Source organism: Dendronephthya gigantea, unplaced genomic scaffold (assembly GCF_004324835.1).
Source record: "Dendronephthya gigantea isolate DGI-Jeju-01 unplaced genomic scaffold, DenGig_1.0 000130F, whole genome shotgun sequence".
NCBI lineage: Eukaryota > Metazoa > Cnidaria > Anthozoa > Malacalcyonacea > Nephtheidae > Dendronephthya > Dendronephthya gigantea.
The window spans coordinates 401,066-419,541 of NW_021163140.1; the positions used below are offsets into that span (position 1 = coordinate 401,066).

The window sequence follows — 18,476 nt, forward strand, 5'->3', positions numbered from 1 at the left end:
TTTTAGATAGTTGCATTTTGTTTTTCAAAGACCGTTAGAAAACTAGTATAGACAATCATAATTTCAGACAACTTTGCGAGGGATCTGGTGGTGGACCGCAATGTGGAGGACGCAAAGACGTGCAAACATGTGTTCAAAAACGTTTTGTCGCGGTTATAATTAGTGGCCTGGGGAGAAAATTAAGCGTATCTCAGCATTGGTGTCTCAGCAGATTTAAATGAAACTAAAGCAGACTACGAGTAGAAATATTAACACCAAGTAACGTTTCGCCAGAGCATTTCGATGTTTCATTCGTTCTCCTTCCTTCTCAACAGCTACCGCTCTAATATCATGCTCACGATGACTTCCTGTATTTGGATTACCATGCATTTATGTACACATCATAATAATCAAAAGACAATACGCCACAAAATGAGTATACGCAACAGTGTCACACGACTATTGATGCGTGTGTTATGTTTTATGGCATTATATTTCACCTCAAAGGCGAAGATAAACTCAAAGCTGAGAATGAACTCTCTAAAATTTAGATACATCGCCAGTACCACCATTAAGGTTGTCAAACATCTACATAAATTCTACAATGCCCATGGGATTTTTCGAATTCTATCCGGAGAATTCTATCAACGAGAATATTTAGACGGCTGGCATACATATTTGAAAGTATGAATTTTTGAATCTATATTGATAAATCAATGGTGATGCGTAGAAATTTTTATAACGAATTTTGTGTCTGTTTGGGAAAACGATCAGTGTGGAACGTTTTCGTGTTGTGATTCGGCACATTTTCTCCATATAAATTATTATAATGCAAGACTTGTTGTTTAGATACGTGTGCGTGTTTTACACATTACTCATTATCATGCATTATTTCCAACATTCAACAATTCAGTAATTCGTTTAACATGCAGAAACACGTCTATAATGCATGTACATGCAACATATCTTGCATATAGCGATTTTCTCCAATTTCTTTATATACATAAACATTCAAACTTCCATTTTTTGACTGTAGATGTATCTATATATTCGCGTTGGAAGTCGAAGTGTACCGGGTCTAAATCATAAAAATAAGTCGAAAAATATAACGCCCTCTCCTTGCAATGTCCTTATTTAAACCCATACGATTTTGTACGCACAAAACTGCATGATGTAATCTGCACGAATGGCCATGATCGTGCCTAATTTAGGAGTATTATATAAACCTGCATGATATTATCAATTCCTTGGAATGAAAGAAACTATATTAAGTGATTGAGTGCGATAAGAATTAGAAGTAGCTACCAAGGTACATTCCGATTATAGAAATTTTCCTTCGCCAAATGATGCATGACTAGCTTTTCAAAAATGTCTGTTGATACAAGATAAAGACTAGCGGATACTAGCCTCTTGCTGAGTATAAAGACCTGACTAGCATCAGCTATTGAACAGAGTGCTTTGTTTCTATGACGATTGTGTTTTTCTAACAATACGGCGCGGATTGAATCTTAAGGAGTAACATTGCATAATGTGAAAAGAAGTGTACAGTACTGTCCAGAAATAACCTAACATTGCTTTATGTACAATTATGATACAATAAATGCAATTACACACTGGAATTTTTTGTCTAAGCCTTGATATAATTAATCAAAGTAAACTTGACAGGTTATACATTTTATAACTGCTTAGTTGTAGACCACTCCAGTTTTATTTTCCAGGTGGGAAGGGTCTTGGGCTGGAAAGAAAAAGGTTTGCATTACAATAGTGTGGAAACGAACTAATAAAGTAAATCTTGTAAAGTAAATAATTGTTGTCTATAAATTTAAGAATTAGTGCGGGGGCGCGAAATCAAAGGATCAAGACAAATGCCCTGATCACCGACACGACTAATTTATTCTTTCTGATATCGTTCTCCATGTTAGGATAAGATTTTCAGCTTGTTTAACTTTTCTCTAGAAAAGGACATCATTTACGCAGTGAAAAACTTATTAAGCAATACGACATAAAAATACTTACCAACAGCAATGATATGGCATTGGACAAAAACCGTTACAGTCAAATGACCCAGGAGGACACCTCATACGTGAAGGTACGCAATTACCGTTAAGCCCACAGGGAATTTCTGTATGATTGAAAAATACAGAAAGCATATTTGAGAGATTTTTACGTAGCTATATAACTATTTGAGGTTCTGAAATATTTCAAGTTCTCTTTCCGTTATATTTCAAGTTCTCAACAAAATTTTTATAATGCAATTTAACCTTTATTAATTATCACTTTCATCAAAAAAATTTCAATAATTTTTCGAAACACATACTTCCTACGAAGACCGACTAAATAGCGTCACATTCTAATACCGTGAAATTATTACCTTCTGCAGAATCACCTGACGTTGATTTACGGCCATTAACCGCAGAAAATGCCACGAAAATAATCAGCAACAGGCAAACATTCGTACGGAAATCCATTTGTTGAGAGAATATAAGTACCTAGAAATTAATAACACATAGATGAAAAGAATCAATGAATGGAAACTCGTGCAGGATTGGAAACATTTATGCGATTAAGGCGGGTTGTCTTAATATGTAGGATATAGAACTGGGGTTTACGTTGAATGCAGAAATTGTTGTAGTTCTTTAAAATAATTTCTAATTGAAATAGTGGAATAGTTACATTGAATAGCTAAAGTCCTTAAAACTTTAACTTTCAAATAAAAAGCTATTGGTCAGACAAGCATTTCGCATCGGTTTTCTAGTATAACCATACTGCATGTTCAAATAAAAAATAGTGTGATTGTTACTTTTAACGGGAAAATTTAATTTTTAGACGACTATATCAGATCACCAAGTAACTAAGAAACGGGAAACTATTCGAATAAATATCCTAACTATTTCAACACAAGATGAAGCTTACCTCAGTTTGTAGTCCGAAACGTAAAGATTTTAAAACTTCCGAGAGAAATTTCAGTTCGTCAATGACTGGGGTTGTGTAGTTGACTCGTATATATATGCTATTCGTTGGACTAAAAATGTCAAAAATAATGCAGTTTGACACTTTTGAAAAGGATATATCTGTTTTCAGACGAATATTCAAATTACTCTGTCGGATACCAGTGTCTCGACTGTTCATTAAAAATATCGATCAGTAACGTTCTTTCCGATGGCCGCCATATTAACGAACCCGCCTGAGTAATATCAGCCGGCATCCTTCGAGTCTCCCAAAATAAAAACATACCTATAGATTTAAAAGTATTTAGTATAAACCTAGTAATAGATAGGTAGTATTTTTCTTTATTTTCTTTTGTAAGAGCTTGCGGGTATTCAAAACCATGGATTGCCAGCTGAAAGTTGAAACTTGTCACTTTTGACAATGTGGCATATTGTAATCGCGTGAGCTGGCCCCGTCCTTTCCGGGGAATAAGTTATTAATAATTTATTTTTGTTCTGTGTTTCCAAGTTCTCAGTAAATGCTATAGTTTATACTGAAACAAATAGGCCAACACAGCCTCGTGGTCTAATTGGTATTATTGGAGTGAGAAGGAAAAAATACATTTAAGTGATGATCAGAATACTTTTATATTTACCATTGTACTTACATCATGTCTCTATATTAGTTGTCATCTAGAAGATGATTCCTTGCCTCACGAAAAAGATCTTTCCGGAGCGGTATAGGTTTGTAATTCGCAAAATTTACACTAGGTTAATAAAGTTTATAAGTTGCATTTTGGTCGCGGAGAATGCAAGTCATGCAAACAAATTATAATTAAGTGATCCACGCGTCATTAAGCTTTATTATCATTTCATTATCTGAATTGCATTCGAACTAGAATGCATAAACTAGACTTTAGTACTTAAGAATTTTTTCAAGTATATCGAGTTATCATCTACTTGCACTAACGCTCTATATAATTATATAAACAAATGTAAATATATTCTTGAACGTTTGCATGCTAACATCAAATAAGTAAATTAGCTTGTTCTATTATAGGTACAAATATTTAACACCACTCAAGTATTTAATAATGTAAAACTCTCGGTCCTTTAAAGCTGGCCTTCATGGACTGCACTGATGAAGGCCCTATTTACGGACTGTACGCTTTGAAGTATTAAATACTATCATGGTGTTTATGCATGAGCATGCTCACACATAATTTCTTCGTGAATATAAGCTAGGCTATAAAAAATAAGCATGCATCTGGAAATTTCTTTGGACATGTTCACTGAGCGAGAATATGTAAACGGCTGGAAAACATACCCGAAAGTAGAAATTTTTAGGACGAATTTCGTGTCTGTTTGAGAATGCGATCCGTGTGGAACGTTTTTGTGTTGTGATTTGGCACATTTTTTCCATATAATGCAAGACCTGTGGTATAGATACGTGTGCGCGTTTTATACATTAGCATGCATTATTTCGGCATTCAATATAAGCATTGCTGCATGGTAATTCAACTTGTCGTTTGACAGAAACACGTCTAGTGCACATACACGCATATTGCATGTATTGCGGTTTTCTTCAATTTTTCATACATATACATTCAAACTTCGTTAGTTATAAACCCATGCATAAGATTTTGTAGGCACAAAACTGCATGATGTAATCTGTGCGCATACATGCCCATAGTCAGTGGTGTCATATAAACCGGTACATGCATGCATGCAGTATTATCAATTTCTTGGGATAAATGAAACTATACATTTGTGATTGAATGCGATACGATTTAGAAGCACTAATGTACATTACGATTATAGAAACTTTCCTTCTCCAAACTATGTACGACTAGCTTTTCAAATATTCCTATTCGTAGCAAATATAAACGCTTTTTGTTCGAATGGAAGTGCCTATATGCTTGCCTCTTCCGGAGTTTAATGAACTGAGTAAGATTTCGAAAAGAGTTCTTTGTTTGTTTATGCATGACGATTGTGTTGGTCTTAGAGTAGCAAATGAGTTGTATAGGGGTATAACCGGGCATGCAGTATGTGAATAAAAATGCACAAAATAAAGCGTTCGCCAGTGCATGTATACAACAACATTTCCGATCATGAAAAACCGTTTCATCGTGTTTTTTTTTCTCGTCGAATACACAAAATAATATTTTCAGAAAACTGCCACAATTTTCGGGTTTGCTAAAATAATTACCTATTGTAAACCAATTGATTATACATATCCTATACTTATATGAATTATACTAGTGATGCCGTTCTTTAATTTTCTCATACTGTCATGAAGTGTTAACGTAAAATCTATATTTCTTATTAATTTACTAAACGTTTCACTGATCAAATCTCTCTAAGGAAAAAACTATAGAAAGCGAGAATGCTCTTGGTAATGTATCGGCGACTGAAAGGCAATACAGCATGATAATGGAATATAATTATGCAATATATTGCATGCAATAATATCGAACTGATTTTTGAATTTAATAATTCCCCATAACAAATGGTAATCAGGACTGGTATCTCTATTTCCCATCATGTGGTATGTAGCCATATATCAGAGGAAAAGGACTTACATAAGATATTTAATCCCAAGAAAGGAAAGATGCGTCATGGCTCGAAAAAAAGCTAGGACAAAAGGCGAATATAGCCGGAGAAGAATACTTGAGAAAGTTCAAGTCCGTATTCTATGAAATACAGAAGTACACAGAATTCATTCTTTTTACCTCAAAGCCCAGACAGTTAGTGCTAGCGCTGTTTCCATCTCCAAACGTTGAATTGACTATACATGTTTCAATACCAGTACAGTGTATATTCGGGGGTGTACAGATGCACAGGTCTTTGCCGGTATATGACACGTCATAAACATTTCCGACAGCGGCTTTTCAATGTATACGAATTGAGCAGCATGCAGAAAGATTAATATTCGTAGAAAACATATGTTTCGTAGAAATGTTAATTCTTCATCAAAAGGCATCGGTAATTAATAGCTGCGGCGCTATATACTATATCGCTAAGGGTGAGAAAAGGCATAAAAATAACGAACAAACATGATCAACCATAACTTTTGTTTTACCCAAAACGTGGTTATGAAATAACGGTCTAATTATATAATGTAGTATTTCTTCTTATATATTTGCTGATTTTCAAAACCATGGCCGGATTGTTTTGGAAGTTAAAACTTGATACTTTGAAAAATGTCGCTTGTTGTAATCGCATGACCTGGCGCGGCCTTTCCGGAATATAAGTAATTATGAATATTAATATTTATATATATTTCTGTTTATTTTGTTCTGTGCTCCCTATTCTCAATAAATGCTATAGTTTATACTAAAACAATTAGGGCAACTCGACCTGGTTGTCCAATTGTTAAATGCATGGTTGTTAGCATGGTATGCTGTTATATTATTCCTCGGAGCAAGCAAAAAAAATGATCAAGATGCATTTATATTTATCATCGCATTCGTTGGGGTATTGTATGTATCAAATATCTTATGTAATTACTATGTATTTGCATTGTACCTCTAAGACGTGTTTGTGTTAAAGGACCGATTGAATTAACAATGCAACGGTTATTCATCGTCGGAAATGCGTGCTGATGTATGAATTATCCATGTCGTTATATGAGAACATTTATGCTGAATGACAACTTTATCACAACTCGTATTCTAGATCGTTTTAAATCGATTGGCTTTACAGTCTGTTAAAATGAATATATGGATGAATATGGGCCCCCAAAATTATCCGGCATTGCTGGCTACGCCACTGAACTAATAGAGATGTAACGTCAGTTCAATGCTCGTCATCTTAAGTGTAAATTTTTTTTTCGCTTGCTGCGAGGAATAATTTAACTGCATGCTAACAGCCATTTAACAATTGGACAACCAGGCCGAGTTGCCTTCTTTTTTTGGTATAAACTATGGCATTTATTGAGAATAGGAATAAACAGAAATATATATTAATATTAATATTCATAATTACTTATATTGCGGAAAGGCCGCGCCAGGTCACGCGATTACAACATGCGACATTTTTCTAAGTATCAAGTTCCAACTTTCAACTGTTGACAATCCATGATTTTGAAAATCAGCAAATATATAAAAAGAAATACTACAGCATATAATTACACCGTTATTTAATAACAACGATTCGGCTGATCATGTTTATTCGTTATTTTTATGCATTTTCTCACCCTTAGCTATATAGTATACCCCCGCAGCTATTAATTACCGATGCCTTTTGATGAAGAATTAACATTTCTACGAAATATATGTTTTCTATGAATATTAATCTATCTGCACGCTTTGGACAACCAGGTTGAGTTGCCGTAATTGTTTTAGTATAAACAATAGTATTTATTGAGAACTTGGGAACACAGTACAGAAATAAACAGAAGTATTAACATTAAATGCTAATATAACTTATATTACGCGCCACGCGATTATGACATGCGACATTCTTAGAAGGTGACAAGTTTCAAATTTCACCTGTTGGCAATCATAGAAAATAAAGAAGAAATACTACAGTATATAAATCACACCGTTATATACCGAAATACTTTCGGGTGAAAGATAATAATTCTTGTTTGTTTATTTGTTATTATTTTTCCGTTATTGTTTTGAATTTGACTATTACCTGTATTAGGCTATCACTAACTGCCTACTAGTAGTGTAACCAACCAAATACTTTTAAATTCACTGACAGGATACTGATATCACTAAAGCAAGTTTGTTAATATGGCCATCGGAAAAACGTTAATAATCGATATTGTTAATTTACAACCAAGACACATATATCCGATAGATATGTAAATATTCAACTGCGTTATTTTTGACGGTTTTAGACCCACGAATGGCATTCATACTCGCGGGTAAACAGAGCCCTAAAAGCTCTAAGTCATCGACGAACTGAAGTTTCTCCGTGAAGTTTAAAATCTTTACTGTTGTCAGACTACAAACTGAGGTAAGCTTTCATCTTGCGTTTTAGTTTCCAGTTTCTTGGTTACATGGTGATCTGATTATATATATTGTCGTTTAGTTTGGTCGTTTCCCGTCGAGAGTAAACCACACAAATTTTTATTTGAACATGCATGATTATACTGCAAAACCCGATGCGGAATGCTTGTCTGATCAATAGCTTTTTATTTGAAAGTATTAAAGATTTCAAATATTCCATGTAACTATTCCACTATTTCTTTTTAGAATTATTGCAAAGAACAACGACAATTCCTGCATCCAACGTAAACTCGTAAGCCTATTCTACCTATTTCGAAGGTCATACGCTTAATTTTCAGGACAAATTTAAGGCAACTAAATTAACCCGCCTTAATCGAATCAATGTTTCCAACCCCGAGTTTCCATTTTCTGATTCTTTTCATCTATATGTGTTATTTATTTCTAGGTAATTATATTCTCTGAACAAATGGATTTCCGTATGGATGTTTCCCTGTTGCTGATTATTTTTGTGGCATTTTCTGCGGTTAACGGCCGTAAATCAACAAGTGAATACGCAGAAGGTAATTTACGGTATTAGGATGTGACGATATTTAGTCGGGGTCTTCATAATGAGTCTGTTTTTCGCCAAAGTATCGAAACATTTTCTCATAAGTTTTGAACCACCGTTTGTGAACTTGAAATGTAACGGAAAACCTAAGAAACCAGTGGTATTTAAGAACCCCAATTACATAAAAATCTCCCACATAGATAAATTTCCACTAGGCATTTTGTCCACACCCACTATATCGTTGCTGTTGGTATGCATTTTTTATGTAATATTGCTTAACAATTTTTTCGCTTCATCATGTCCTTTTCCAGAGAGAAATTAAACCTGCATGAAAATTTTATCCTAACATGGAGAACGATATCTGAAAGAACAAATTAAAATAAATAAACGTTTGTGAACTTGAAATGTACCGGAAAGCCCTAAGAAAGCAGTGGTATTTAAAGAACCCCAAATACATAAAAATCTCCCACATAGATAAATGTCCACTAGGCATTTGTCCACACCCACCATGGCGTTGCTGTTGGTAAGTATTTTTTATGTATTGTCGAACAATTCCAAACTATGTACGACTAGCTTTTCAAATATTCCTATTCGTGGCAAATATAAACGCTTTTTGTTCGAATGGAAGTGCCTATATGCTTGCCTCTTCCGGAGTTTAATGAACTGAGTAAGATTTCGAAAAGAGTTCTTTGTTTGTTTATGCATGACGATTGTGTTGGTCTTAGAGTAGCAAATGAGTTGTATAGGGGTATAACCGGGCATGCAGTATGTGAATAAAAATGCACAAAATAAAGCGTTCGCCAGTGCATGTATACAACAACATTTCCGATCATGAAAAACCGTTTCATCGTGTTTTTTTTTCTCGTCGAATACACAAAATAATATTTTCAGAAAACTGCCACAATTTTCGGGTTTGCTAAAATAATTACCTATTGTACACCAATTCATTATACATATCCTATACCTATATGATTTATACTAGTGATGCCGTTCTTTAATTTTCTCATACTGTCATGAAGTGTTAACGTAAAATCTATATTTCTTATTAATTTACTAAACGTTTCACTGATCAAATCTCTCTAAGGAAAAAACTATAGAAAGCGAGAATGCTCTTGGTAATGTATCGGCGACTGAAAGGCAATACAGCATGATAATGGGAATATAATTATGCAATATATTGCATGCAATAATATCAAACTGATTTTTGAATTTAATAATTCCCCATAACAAATGGTAATCAGGACTGGTAATCTCTATTTCCCATCATGTGGTATATGTAGCCATATATCAGAGGAAAAGGACTTACATAAGATATTTAATCCCAAGAAAGGAAAGATGTGTCATGGCTCGAAAAAAAGCTAGGACAAAAGGCGAATATAGCCGGAGAAAAATACTTGAGAAAGCTCAAGTCCGTATTCTATGAAATACAGAAGTACACAGAATTCATTCTTTTTACCTTAACGCCCAGACAGTTAGTGCTAGCGCTGATTCCATCTCCAAACGTTGAATTGACTATACATGTTTCAATACCAGTACAGTGCATATTCGGGGGTGTACAGATGCACAGGTCTTTGCCGGTATATGTATATGACACGTCATAAACATTTCCGACAGCGGCTTTTCAATGTATACGAATTGAGCAGCATGCAGAAAGATTAATATTCGTAGAAAACATATGTTTCGTAGAAATGTTAATTCTTCATCAAAAGGCATCGGTAATTAATAGCTGCGGCGCTATATACTATATCGCTAAGGGTGAGAAAAGGCATAAAAATAACGAACAAACATGATCAACCATAACTTTTGTTTTACCCAAAACGTGGTTATGAAATAACGGTCTAATTATATACTGTAGTATTTCTTCTTATATATTTGCTGATTTTCAAAACCATGGCCGGATTGTTTTGGAAGTTAAAACTTGATACTTTGAAAAATGTCGCTTGTTGTAATCGCATGACCTGGCGCGGCCTTTCCGGAATATAAGTAATTATGAATATAATATATATATTTCTGTTTATTTTGTTCTGTGCTCCCTATTCTCAATAAATGCTATAGTTTATACTAAAACAATTAGGGCAACTCGACCTGGTTGTCCAATTGTTAAATGCATGGTTGTTAGCATGGTATGCTGTTATATTATTCCTCGGAGCAAGCAAAAAAAATGATCAAGATGCATTTATATTTATCATCGCATTCGTTGGGGTATTGTATGTATCAAATATCTTATGTAATTACTATGTATTTGCATTGTACCTCTAAGACGTGTTTGTGTTAAAGGACCGATTGAATTAACAATGCAACGGTTATTCGTCGTCGGAAATGCGTGCTGATGTATGAATTATCCATGTCGTTATATGAGAACATTTATGCTGAATGACAACTTTATCACAACTCGTATTCTAGATCGTTTTAAATCGATTGGCTTTACAGTCTGTTAAAATGAATATATGGATGAATATGGGCCCCCAAAATTATCCGGCATTGCTGGCTACGCCACTGAACTAATAGAGATATAACGTCAGTTCAATGCTCGTCATCTTAAGTGTAAATTTTTTTTCGCTTGCTGCGAGGAATAATTTAATTAACTGCATCCTAACAGCCATTTCACAATTGGACAACCAGGCCGAGTTGCCTTCTTTTTTTGGTATAAACTATGGCATTTATTGAGGATAGGAATAAACAGAAATACAGTATATATTAATATTAATATTCATAATTACTTATATTGCGGAAAGGCCGCGCCAGGTCACGCGATTACAACATGCGACATTTTTCTAAGTATCAAGTTCCAACTTTCAACTGTTGACAATCCATGATTTTGAAAATCAGCAAATATATAAAAAAAAACTACAGCATATAATTACACCGTTATTTAATAACAACGATTCGGCTGATCATGTTTATTCGTTATTTTTATGCATTTTCTCACCCTTAGCTATATAGTATACCCCCGCAGCTATTAATTACCGATGCCTTTTGATGAAGAATTAACATTTCTACGAAATATATGTTTTCTATGAATATTAATCTATCTGCACGCTTTGGACAACCAGGCCGAGTTGCCGTAATTGTTTTAGTATAAACAATAGTATTTATTGAGAACTTGGAAACACAGTACAGAAATAAACAGAAGTATTAACATGAAATGCTAATATAACTTATATTACGCGCCACGCGATTATGACATGCGACATTCTTAGAAGGTGACAAGTTTCAAATTTCACCTGTTGGCAATCATAGAAAATAAAGAAGAATTACTACAGTATATAAATCACACCGTTATTTACCGAAATACTTTCGGGTGAAAGATAATAATTCTTGTTTGTTTATTTGTTATTAATTTTTCCGCTATTGTTTTGAATTTGACTATTACCTGTATTAGGCTATCACTAACTGCCTACTAGTAGTGTAACCAACCAAATACTTTTAAATTCACTGACAGGATACTGATATCACTAAAGCAAGTTTGTTAATATGGCCATCGGAAAAACGTTAATAATCGATATTGTTAATTTACAACCAAGACACATATATCCGATAGATATGTAAATATTCAACTGCGTTATTTTTGACGGTTTTAGACCCACGAATGGCATTCATACTCGCGGGTAAACAGAGCCCTAAAAGCTCTAAGTCATCGACGAACTGAAGTTTCTCCGTGAAGTTTAAAATCTTTACTGTTGTCAGACTACAAACTGAGGTAAGCTTTCATCTTGCGTTTTAGTTTCCAGTTTCTTGGTTACATGGTGATCTGATATTATATATATTGTCGTTTAGTTTGGTCGTTTCCCGTCGAGAGTAAACCACACAAATTTTTATTTGAACATGCATGATTATACTGCAAAACCCGATGCGGAATGCTTGTCTGATCAATAGCTTTTTATTTGAAAGTATTAAAGATTTCAAATATTCCATGTAACTATTCCACTATTTCTATTTAGAATTATTGCAAAGAACAACAACAATTCCTGAATCCAACGTAAACTCGTAAGCCTATTCTACCTATTTCGAAGGTCATACGCTTAATTTTCAGGACAAATTTAAGACAACTAAATTAACCCGCCTTAATCGAATTAGTGTTTCCAACCCCGAGTTTCCATTTTCTGATTCTTTTCATCTATATGTGTTATTTATTTCTAGGTAATTATATTCTCTGAACAAATGGATTTCCGTATGGATGTTTGCCTGTTGCTGATTATTTTTGTGGCATTTTCTGCGGTTAACGGCCGTAAATCAACAAGTGAATATGCAGAAGGTAATTTACGGTATTAGGATGTGACGATATTTAGTCGGGGTCTTCATAATGAGTCTGTTTTTCGACAAAGTATCGAAACATTTTCTGATAAGTTTTGAACAACCGTTTGTGAACTTGAAATGTAACGGAAAATTTAAGAAACGAGTGGTATTTAAGAACCCCAAATACATAAAAATCTCCCACATAGATAAATTTCCACTAGGCATTTTGTCCACACCCACTATATCGTTGCTGTTGGTATGCATTTTTTATGTAATATTGCTTAACAATTTTTTCGCTTCATCATGTCCTTTTCCAGAGAGAAATTAAACCTGCATGAAACTTTTACCCTAACATGGAGAACGATATCTGAAAGAACAAAGTAAAAATAAATAAACGTTTGTGAACTTGAAATGTACCGGAAAGCCCTAAGAAAGCAGTGGTATTTAAAGAACCCCAAATACATAAAAATCTCCCACATAGATAAATGTACGTCCACTAGGCATTTGTCCACACCCACCATGGCGTTGCTGTTGGTAAGTATTTTTTATGTATTGTCGAACAATTTTTTCACTGCATGATGTCCTTTTCAAGAGAGAAATTAAACCTAGCAATTTGATCGTAACATGGAGAACGATAACTGAAAAAACAAAGTAAAAATCAATACATGCACTTATCCGCCGGTTCTGTGTCGGTGATGGCGGCAAATGATCGTTGTTTGATTTACCGCACCCCCTCCCGCACCCGCACTAACTCTTAAATTTCTGGAGAATAAAAGCTTTCAAGATTTATTTTATTACTTCTTTCCACAATATTTTAACGCAAACCTTTAATCTTCTTTTTAGCTACAGCTTCCCACCTGGGAAATAAAAGTGGAATGGTCCATAATTAAGCAGTTATGAAATGTAACCTGACCAATTTACTTTGATTAATGATAAAGGCGTAGACAAAAAATTCCAGTGTATAGTTGCATTTATTGTATCATAATTTTAACTAAACCATGCACTGGTTTTTAATGGAAAAAAACTGTTGAATCACTATGCTACTCGAAAATGTTCCACACCGATCGCACTATCGAACAGACACTTTCAAATATGTATTCCGGCCGTGAACATACATATTCTCGTTCAGTGAACAATTCCAATGATATTTCCACATGCATGTATATGCTTTATTTTTATATTATTTTTTACATCCACACAGAAATGATAATGTGTGATCACGCCCATAAACACTTGAGCGCATCTGCACGTCTTTATATTTATCATATTCTCAGAGACTCAGACAAACACAAAGTTCGTCATAAGAATTCATTTTTATTCATGCATAACTGCACGGATTTATAATTTGCCGATTTTTTAATTAAGTATTCCGTCAACATATTAATTCACGTATACAGTGAGCATCTCCAACCATATTTACATTTGTTTAGAGCATAATTGAAAGTAGATGAGAACTCGATATACTTGCAAATGTTTTCCATGCTAATCAGTAAAATCTAGTTCATCAGTAAAATCGGTCACATTTTTGTTGCGTCGAATGCAATTCAAACAAAATATATTATTGAGATGGAATAATTTGAATTGCATTCGCTGCGACCAAAATGCGACTTATAAACTGATACTAACATAGTGGAAATTTGGAAATTACAAACCTATACCACTCCCAAAAATCCTTTTGCGTGAGGCAAGGAAGCATCTAGGTGACAACTAAGGACGCGTTAGGTCACGCGATTACAATATGCGACATTTTTAATACAGCCAAGTTTAAACTTTCAACTCTTGACAATCTATATTTTTAATATAAGTAAACTATTTAGGAAAAAAAATAAGAATACTACCCGTCTATTACTAGGTTTATACTAAATACTTTTAAATCTATAATGATAGTTTATTATGGCATGCAGACTCGCAGGATTCTAATATTACACAGGCAACTGTGTTAATATGGCGGTTATCGGAAAAAACGTTACCGATTGATATTGTTAATTGACAGCCGAGACACTCGTATCCGACAGAGCGGTGATGTGAATATTCATATGAAAATAGGTAAATCCCTTTCAGACTGCGTTATTTTTGACATTTGTAGAAAGGAATTTTGAAATCTTTACTGTTGTCAGACTATACAAACTGAGGTAAACTTCATCTTGCGTTTGAATAAGTTAGGACATTTATTCGAATAGTTTCCAGTTTCTTAGCTACTTGGTGATCTGATAGTGATATAGCCATCTTAAAATTAAATTTTCTCGTTGAGAGTAAATCACACAATTTTTTATTTCGAATTGTATGAAAAACGGCTGCAAAATGCTTGTCAGCAGTTGCACTATAGACAATCCAGAAAACGAAGTTTTTGAAATACTTTCTAATTTAGTGCAAGACCAACCAAGGGCGGTCGCATATTGGCCTTGAAACATTCAATTTCAATTGACCGTTGTTCAAGTAGACATGGCGGACCTCGATTGTTTGATCAGACCGCATCAATTAAGAAGGAAACATATGCATTAACGCCAACTTGATTAGTTACGAACTTATTCACGTCTTCTGGATTGTCTATGGTTGTACGAAGGCTAGATAGCGCTATCCACAGATAGTGATTTTTTCTTGTTATACCAAACAGCGAGAAATGTTAGAGTGCATGATCGAAATAATCAATATATCCGCGTTGGACAGCGCTATCCAGCTTTCATGGAACCGACGCCGCGGATCAATATATAGCTTTTTATTTAAAAGTAGATTTCAACTATTCGATGTACTGTAACTATTCCACTACTTCAATTTGAAGTTATTGCAAAGAACTGCAACAGTTCCTGCATTCAATTTAAACCGTATCCCACCTATTTCGCAGGTTATAACTAATTTATATATATATATATATATATATATATATATATATATATATATATATATATATATATATATATTTATATATATACGCTTTATGATACAAATTTAAGACAACACGTTTTATTAATTTCATATTGGTTTCAAACCGTAAGTTTCCATGAAGATGCCTTTTCATTCATGGTAAACGCATTTACGGGCTCGCCTAATCTTGACCGTCATTAATTACTACCAATTAACAACCATATGCATGACCTTCGACATGTCGTAAATTCTCTTGCAAATGTAGGCCTATTTAGCATTTTATAAGTTACGCGTTAATCCCCACAGGCAAAAATTCGCGAACAAGTCATTCAAATTTTAACAATAGGTGATTTCACTAGTTTTGGGTTTTTTTGGGACACCCTGAATATATACAATTGGGAGTAAATAATGACGGTCAAGATTAGGTGAGCCAGTCAGTGCGTTTACCATGAATGAAAAGGCATCTTTTTGGAAACTTACTGTTTGAAACGTATATGAAATTAATAAAACGTGTTGTCTTAAATTTGTACCAAAAATCGGCTTACATTTGCTAGAGAATTTAGGACATGTCGAAGGTCATATGGTGCTTAAGTTGTAAATTTAAATATTGTTATCTACACGGAACAAACAGAACTCTCACGGCGTAAACAAAAGGCTCACGGTTATCCATATTCTTAAGCGAAAAAAAGTGTAGTGGTAATCATTTGGTGGGTATACAAACAAATTTTACTCCATACGCCTACGTGAAACGTTCATTTATATTTTACACTGAGTCCCAACAGGGTGCTTAGGCATTCAAACTCTAGCTATTACATTGTTATGAGTGATGTGATGCTGCCTAAACAAGCCGAGCAACATACAGCTCCCTCATCAATCAATTTCTGTCGCGATTCAGCCGATGCCTGAATTTCAACCGGAAGCTCGTGCATGTCGGTGCAAGCATAGCAACAAGATGGGACAAATGGCTCTCAGACTTGTATATTCTACAGTTCGGGAATCACAGACCCAAAGCGGAAACGAGCACTACTTCTGTGTAGAGTGCGAGAAATTTTTCGATCTTTGTCAGACATTGGCAACGAAGATGCATATGACACTGCCAAACAACGGCTAAAAGAGTATTTTGACTCTCAAAAAAAACCGGCGGTATGACCGTATGAAGCCTATCGTTTTCGGCAAACTGTGCAACAGCCATATGAGACTTTGGATGCGTTCAATGAGCGGCTACGCCGACGAGCTGAGACATGCGAATTCAATGACATAGAATTTGAAATTGAACAACAGATTATTATCGACGGGACATCTTCTAAACTCCGAAAGCGAGCGCTACGAGATCCTCAAGTAAAGATATTGAATCGAAAGACGTAAATTTTACGTCGTCGTAAAGAAAGCAGAAACGAATAGAATTGCTGCAGAAAAGGGGCAAAAGTCCAAGCAACAAACATGTCCGAACTGTTGACGTAATTACCCCCCCGAAGGTCGTTGTTCAGGAACTGGAAAGTCATGCAATAAATCTGGAAAAACCAACCCTTTTGCAAAGGTATGTCGAAGTAGTAAAACGAAACCTGTACGTATAAGCTAAGAACTGAACCCAAACACGGATCAATAAAACCAGTTCAACACGAAAAATATCATCACTCAGAATCAGATTCGGATGAGTCATACCTGTATGTAGTAAAAAACGAGGTGAAGAATACAAATCCAAACAATGCCAATGTTAAAGTAACAGTAAATGGAGTATCGCTTAAAACCATGGTATATATACTGGGACTAGTAAAAATGTAATTGACGAACAGACATTTTCCAACTGAACCTGAAAAACGTTACTCACAAACTAAGAAAGAGGCTCGATCTGGCCATAGTTTGGTCAGTGGAACATTACCATTTGCTCCTATATGCATGGTCGTAAATTTACCCTGATTACCGAACAAAAGCCCCTGGAGAATGGTTTTGGTTTTTATTTGGACACCCTGTAGCTTTGACCTGGTAGAGAAATGTTTTCATAAAAGTTCGAAGCCGGTTTCTGGATCAGGGTACTAAACACGGTATAATTCGCTTATGGAAATCAAACTTGGAGCATTACATCGCTGTTGTTTTAACAATTATTTAATGGTTTCCTGTGTTTGGATGGCCTTGTCCAAACACTTAGGAGTGCTTTCTTATTTCTTAAAGCCCCGTGCAGACGGGCAAGTTTTCCCTGTCAAGTTTTCCTTGCCAAGTTTTATTTGCCAGTCGCGTGACAAGTTGCATGACAAGTTTTCCTTGACAAGGAGCCTTTTTCAAATGCTAGTCATACCAGCTTTTCAAGTAGGAAACTGCGCAAAAATGCCTTTGAGCCAATTGAGCGGTTTTTGGAAGTTTTATCATTTCTGTTTGTTTTCAGATTCGATCGTATACTCATTTTATCATATTGTCGTAGTGAAAAGGTCAAGAAAACTTGTCAAGGAAAACTTGCCCGTCTGTACGGGGCTTAATTCTCACAACATTGCTGCGTGTTCGGATCAGGTCATCAGTAAGTGATTGTTTAATATATTGCCGATTGTTCGAACTCTGTCAGTTTCGAATCGGATGTTCAAAGAAGAATTAAGGGTGGTTTTCATATGTTATAATTTTTCGTTATTGAATTCAAAAGTTAGAGAAAAAGCTCATACTGTAGCCTTCGCTGTTTATTTTTTCAAACTTTGTTATTAATTTTGTTCATGCATCATATAGTCCTCGCAGTATGATTATCAATATCACATGCAATATAGCTACAAAATATGATGATTTTGGCGCGGCACTGTTATCTTTAATTAATAGTGCTTACATTGAGACTTGTTCAGTTAAATATGACCTATAATATGGTCCTTAATATAGTCCTTAAAGAATTCTTTTTGATCCACATGAAACCGATTTCCCTCCGAAAAATAATAATGTTTGGATTCGAAAGCAATGTATACTTATACAATTCAAAGCCTTTTCCAAGTT

General features: G+C 34.8%; 1 protein-coding gene across 2 annotated transcripts; it reads right to left on the reverse strand.

The window, feature by feature from the left end:
• Nucleotides 1–1,639: 1,639 nt before the first annotated feature.
• LOC114536133 (small cysteine-rich protein 1 1-like) lies at nt 1,640–9,942 on the reverse strand. Of its 2 annotated transcripts, none has more exons than XM_028557484.1 (5): nt 9,871–9,942; nt 2,893–3,001; nt 2,351–2,468; nt 1,996–2,101; nt 1,640–1,714 (listed from the first exon to the last, which is right to left on the reverse strand). In XM_028557484.1, exons 1-5 carry the CDS (start codon nt 9,906–9,908, stop codon nt 1,687–1,689), a joined length of 399 nt encoding a protein of 132 aa, XP_028413285.1. In that variant the 5' UTR covers nt 9,909–9,942; the 3' UTR covers nt 1,640–1,686. The 2 variants fall into 2 exon arrangements, with proteins under 2 accessions (XP_028413285.1, XP_028413286.1); XM_028557485.1 differs by lacking the exon at nt 9,871–9,942 and adding an exon at nt 5,639–5,691.
• Nucleotides 9,943–18,476: the final 8,534 nt, after the last annotated feature.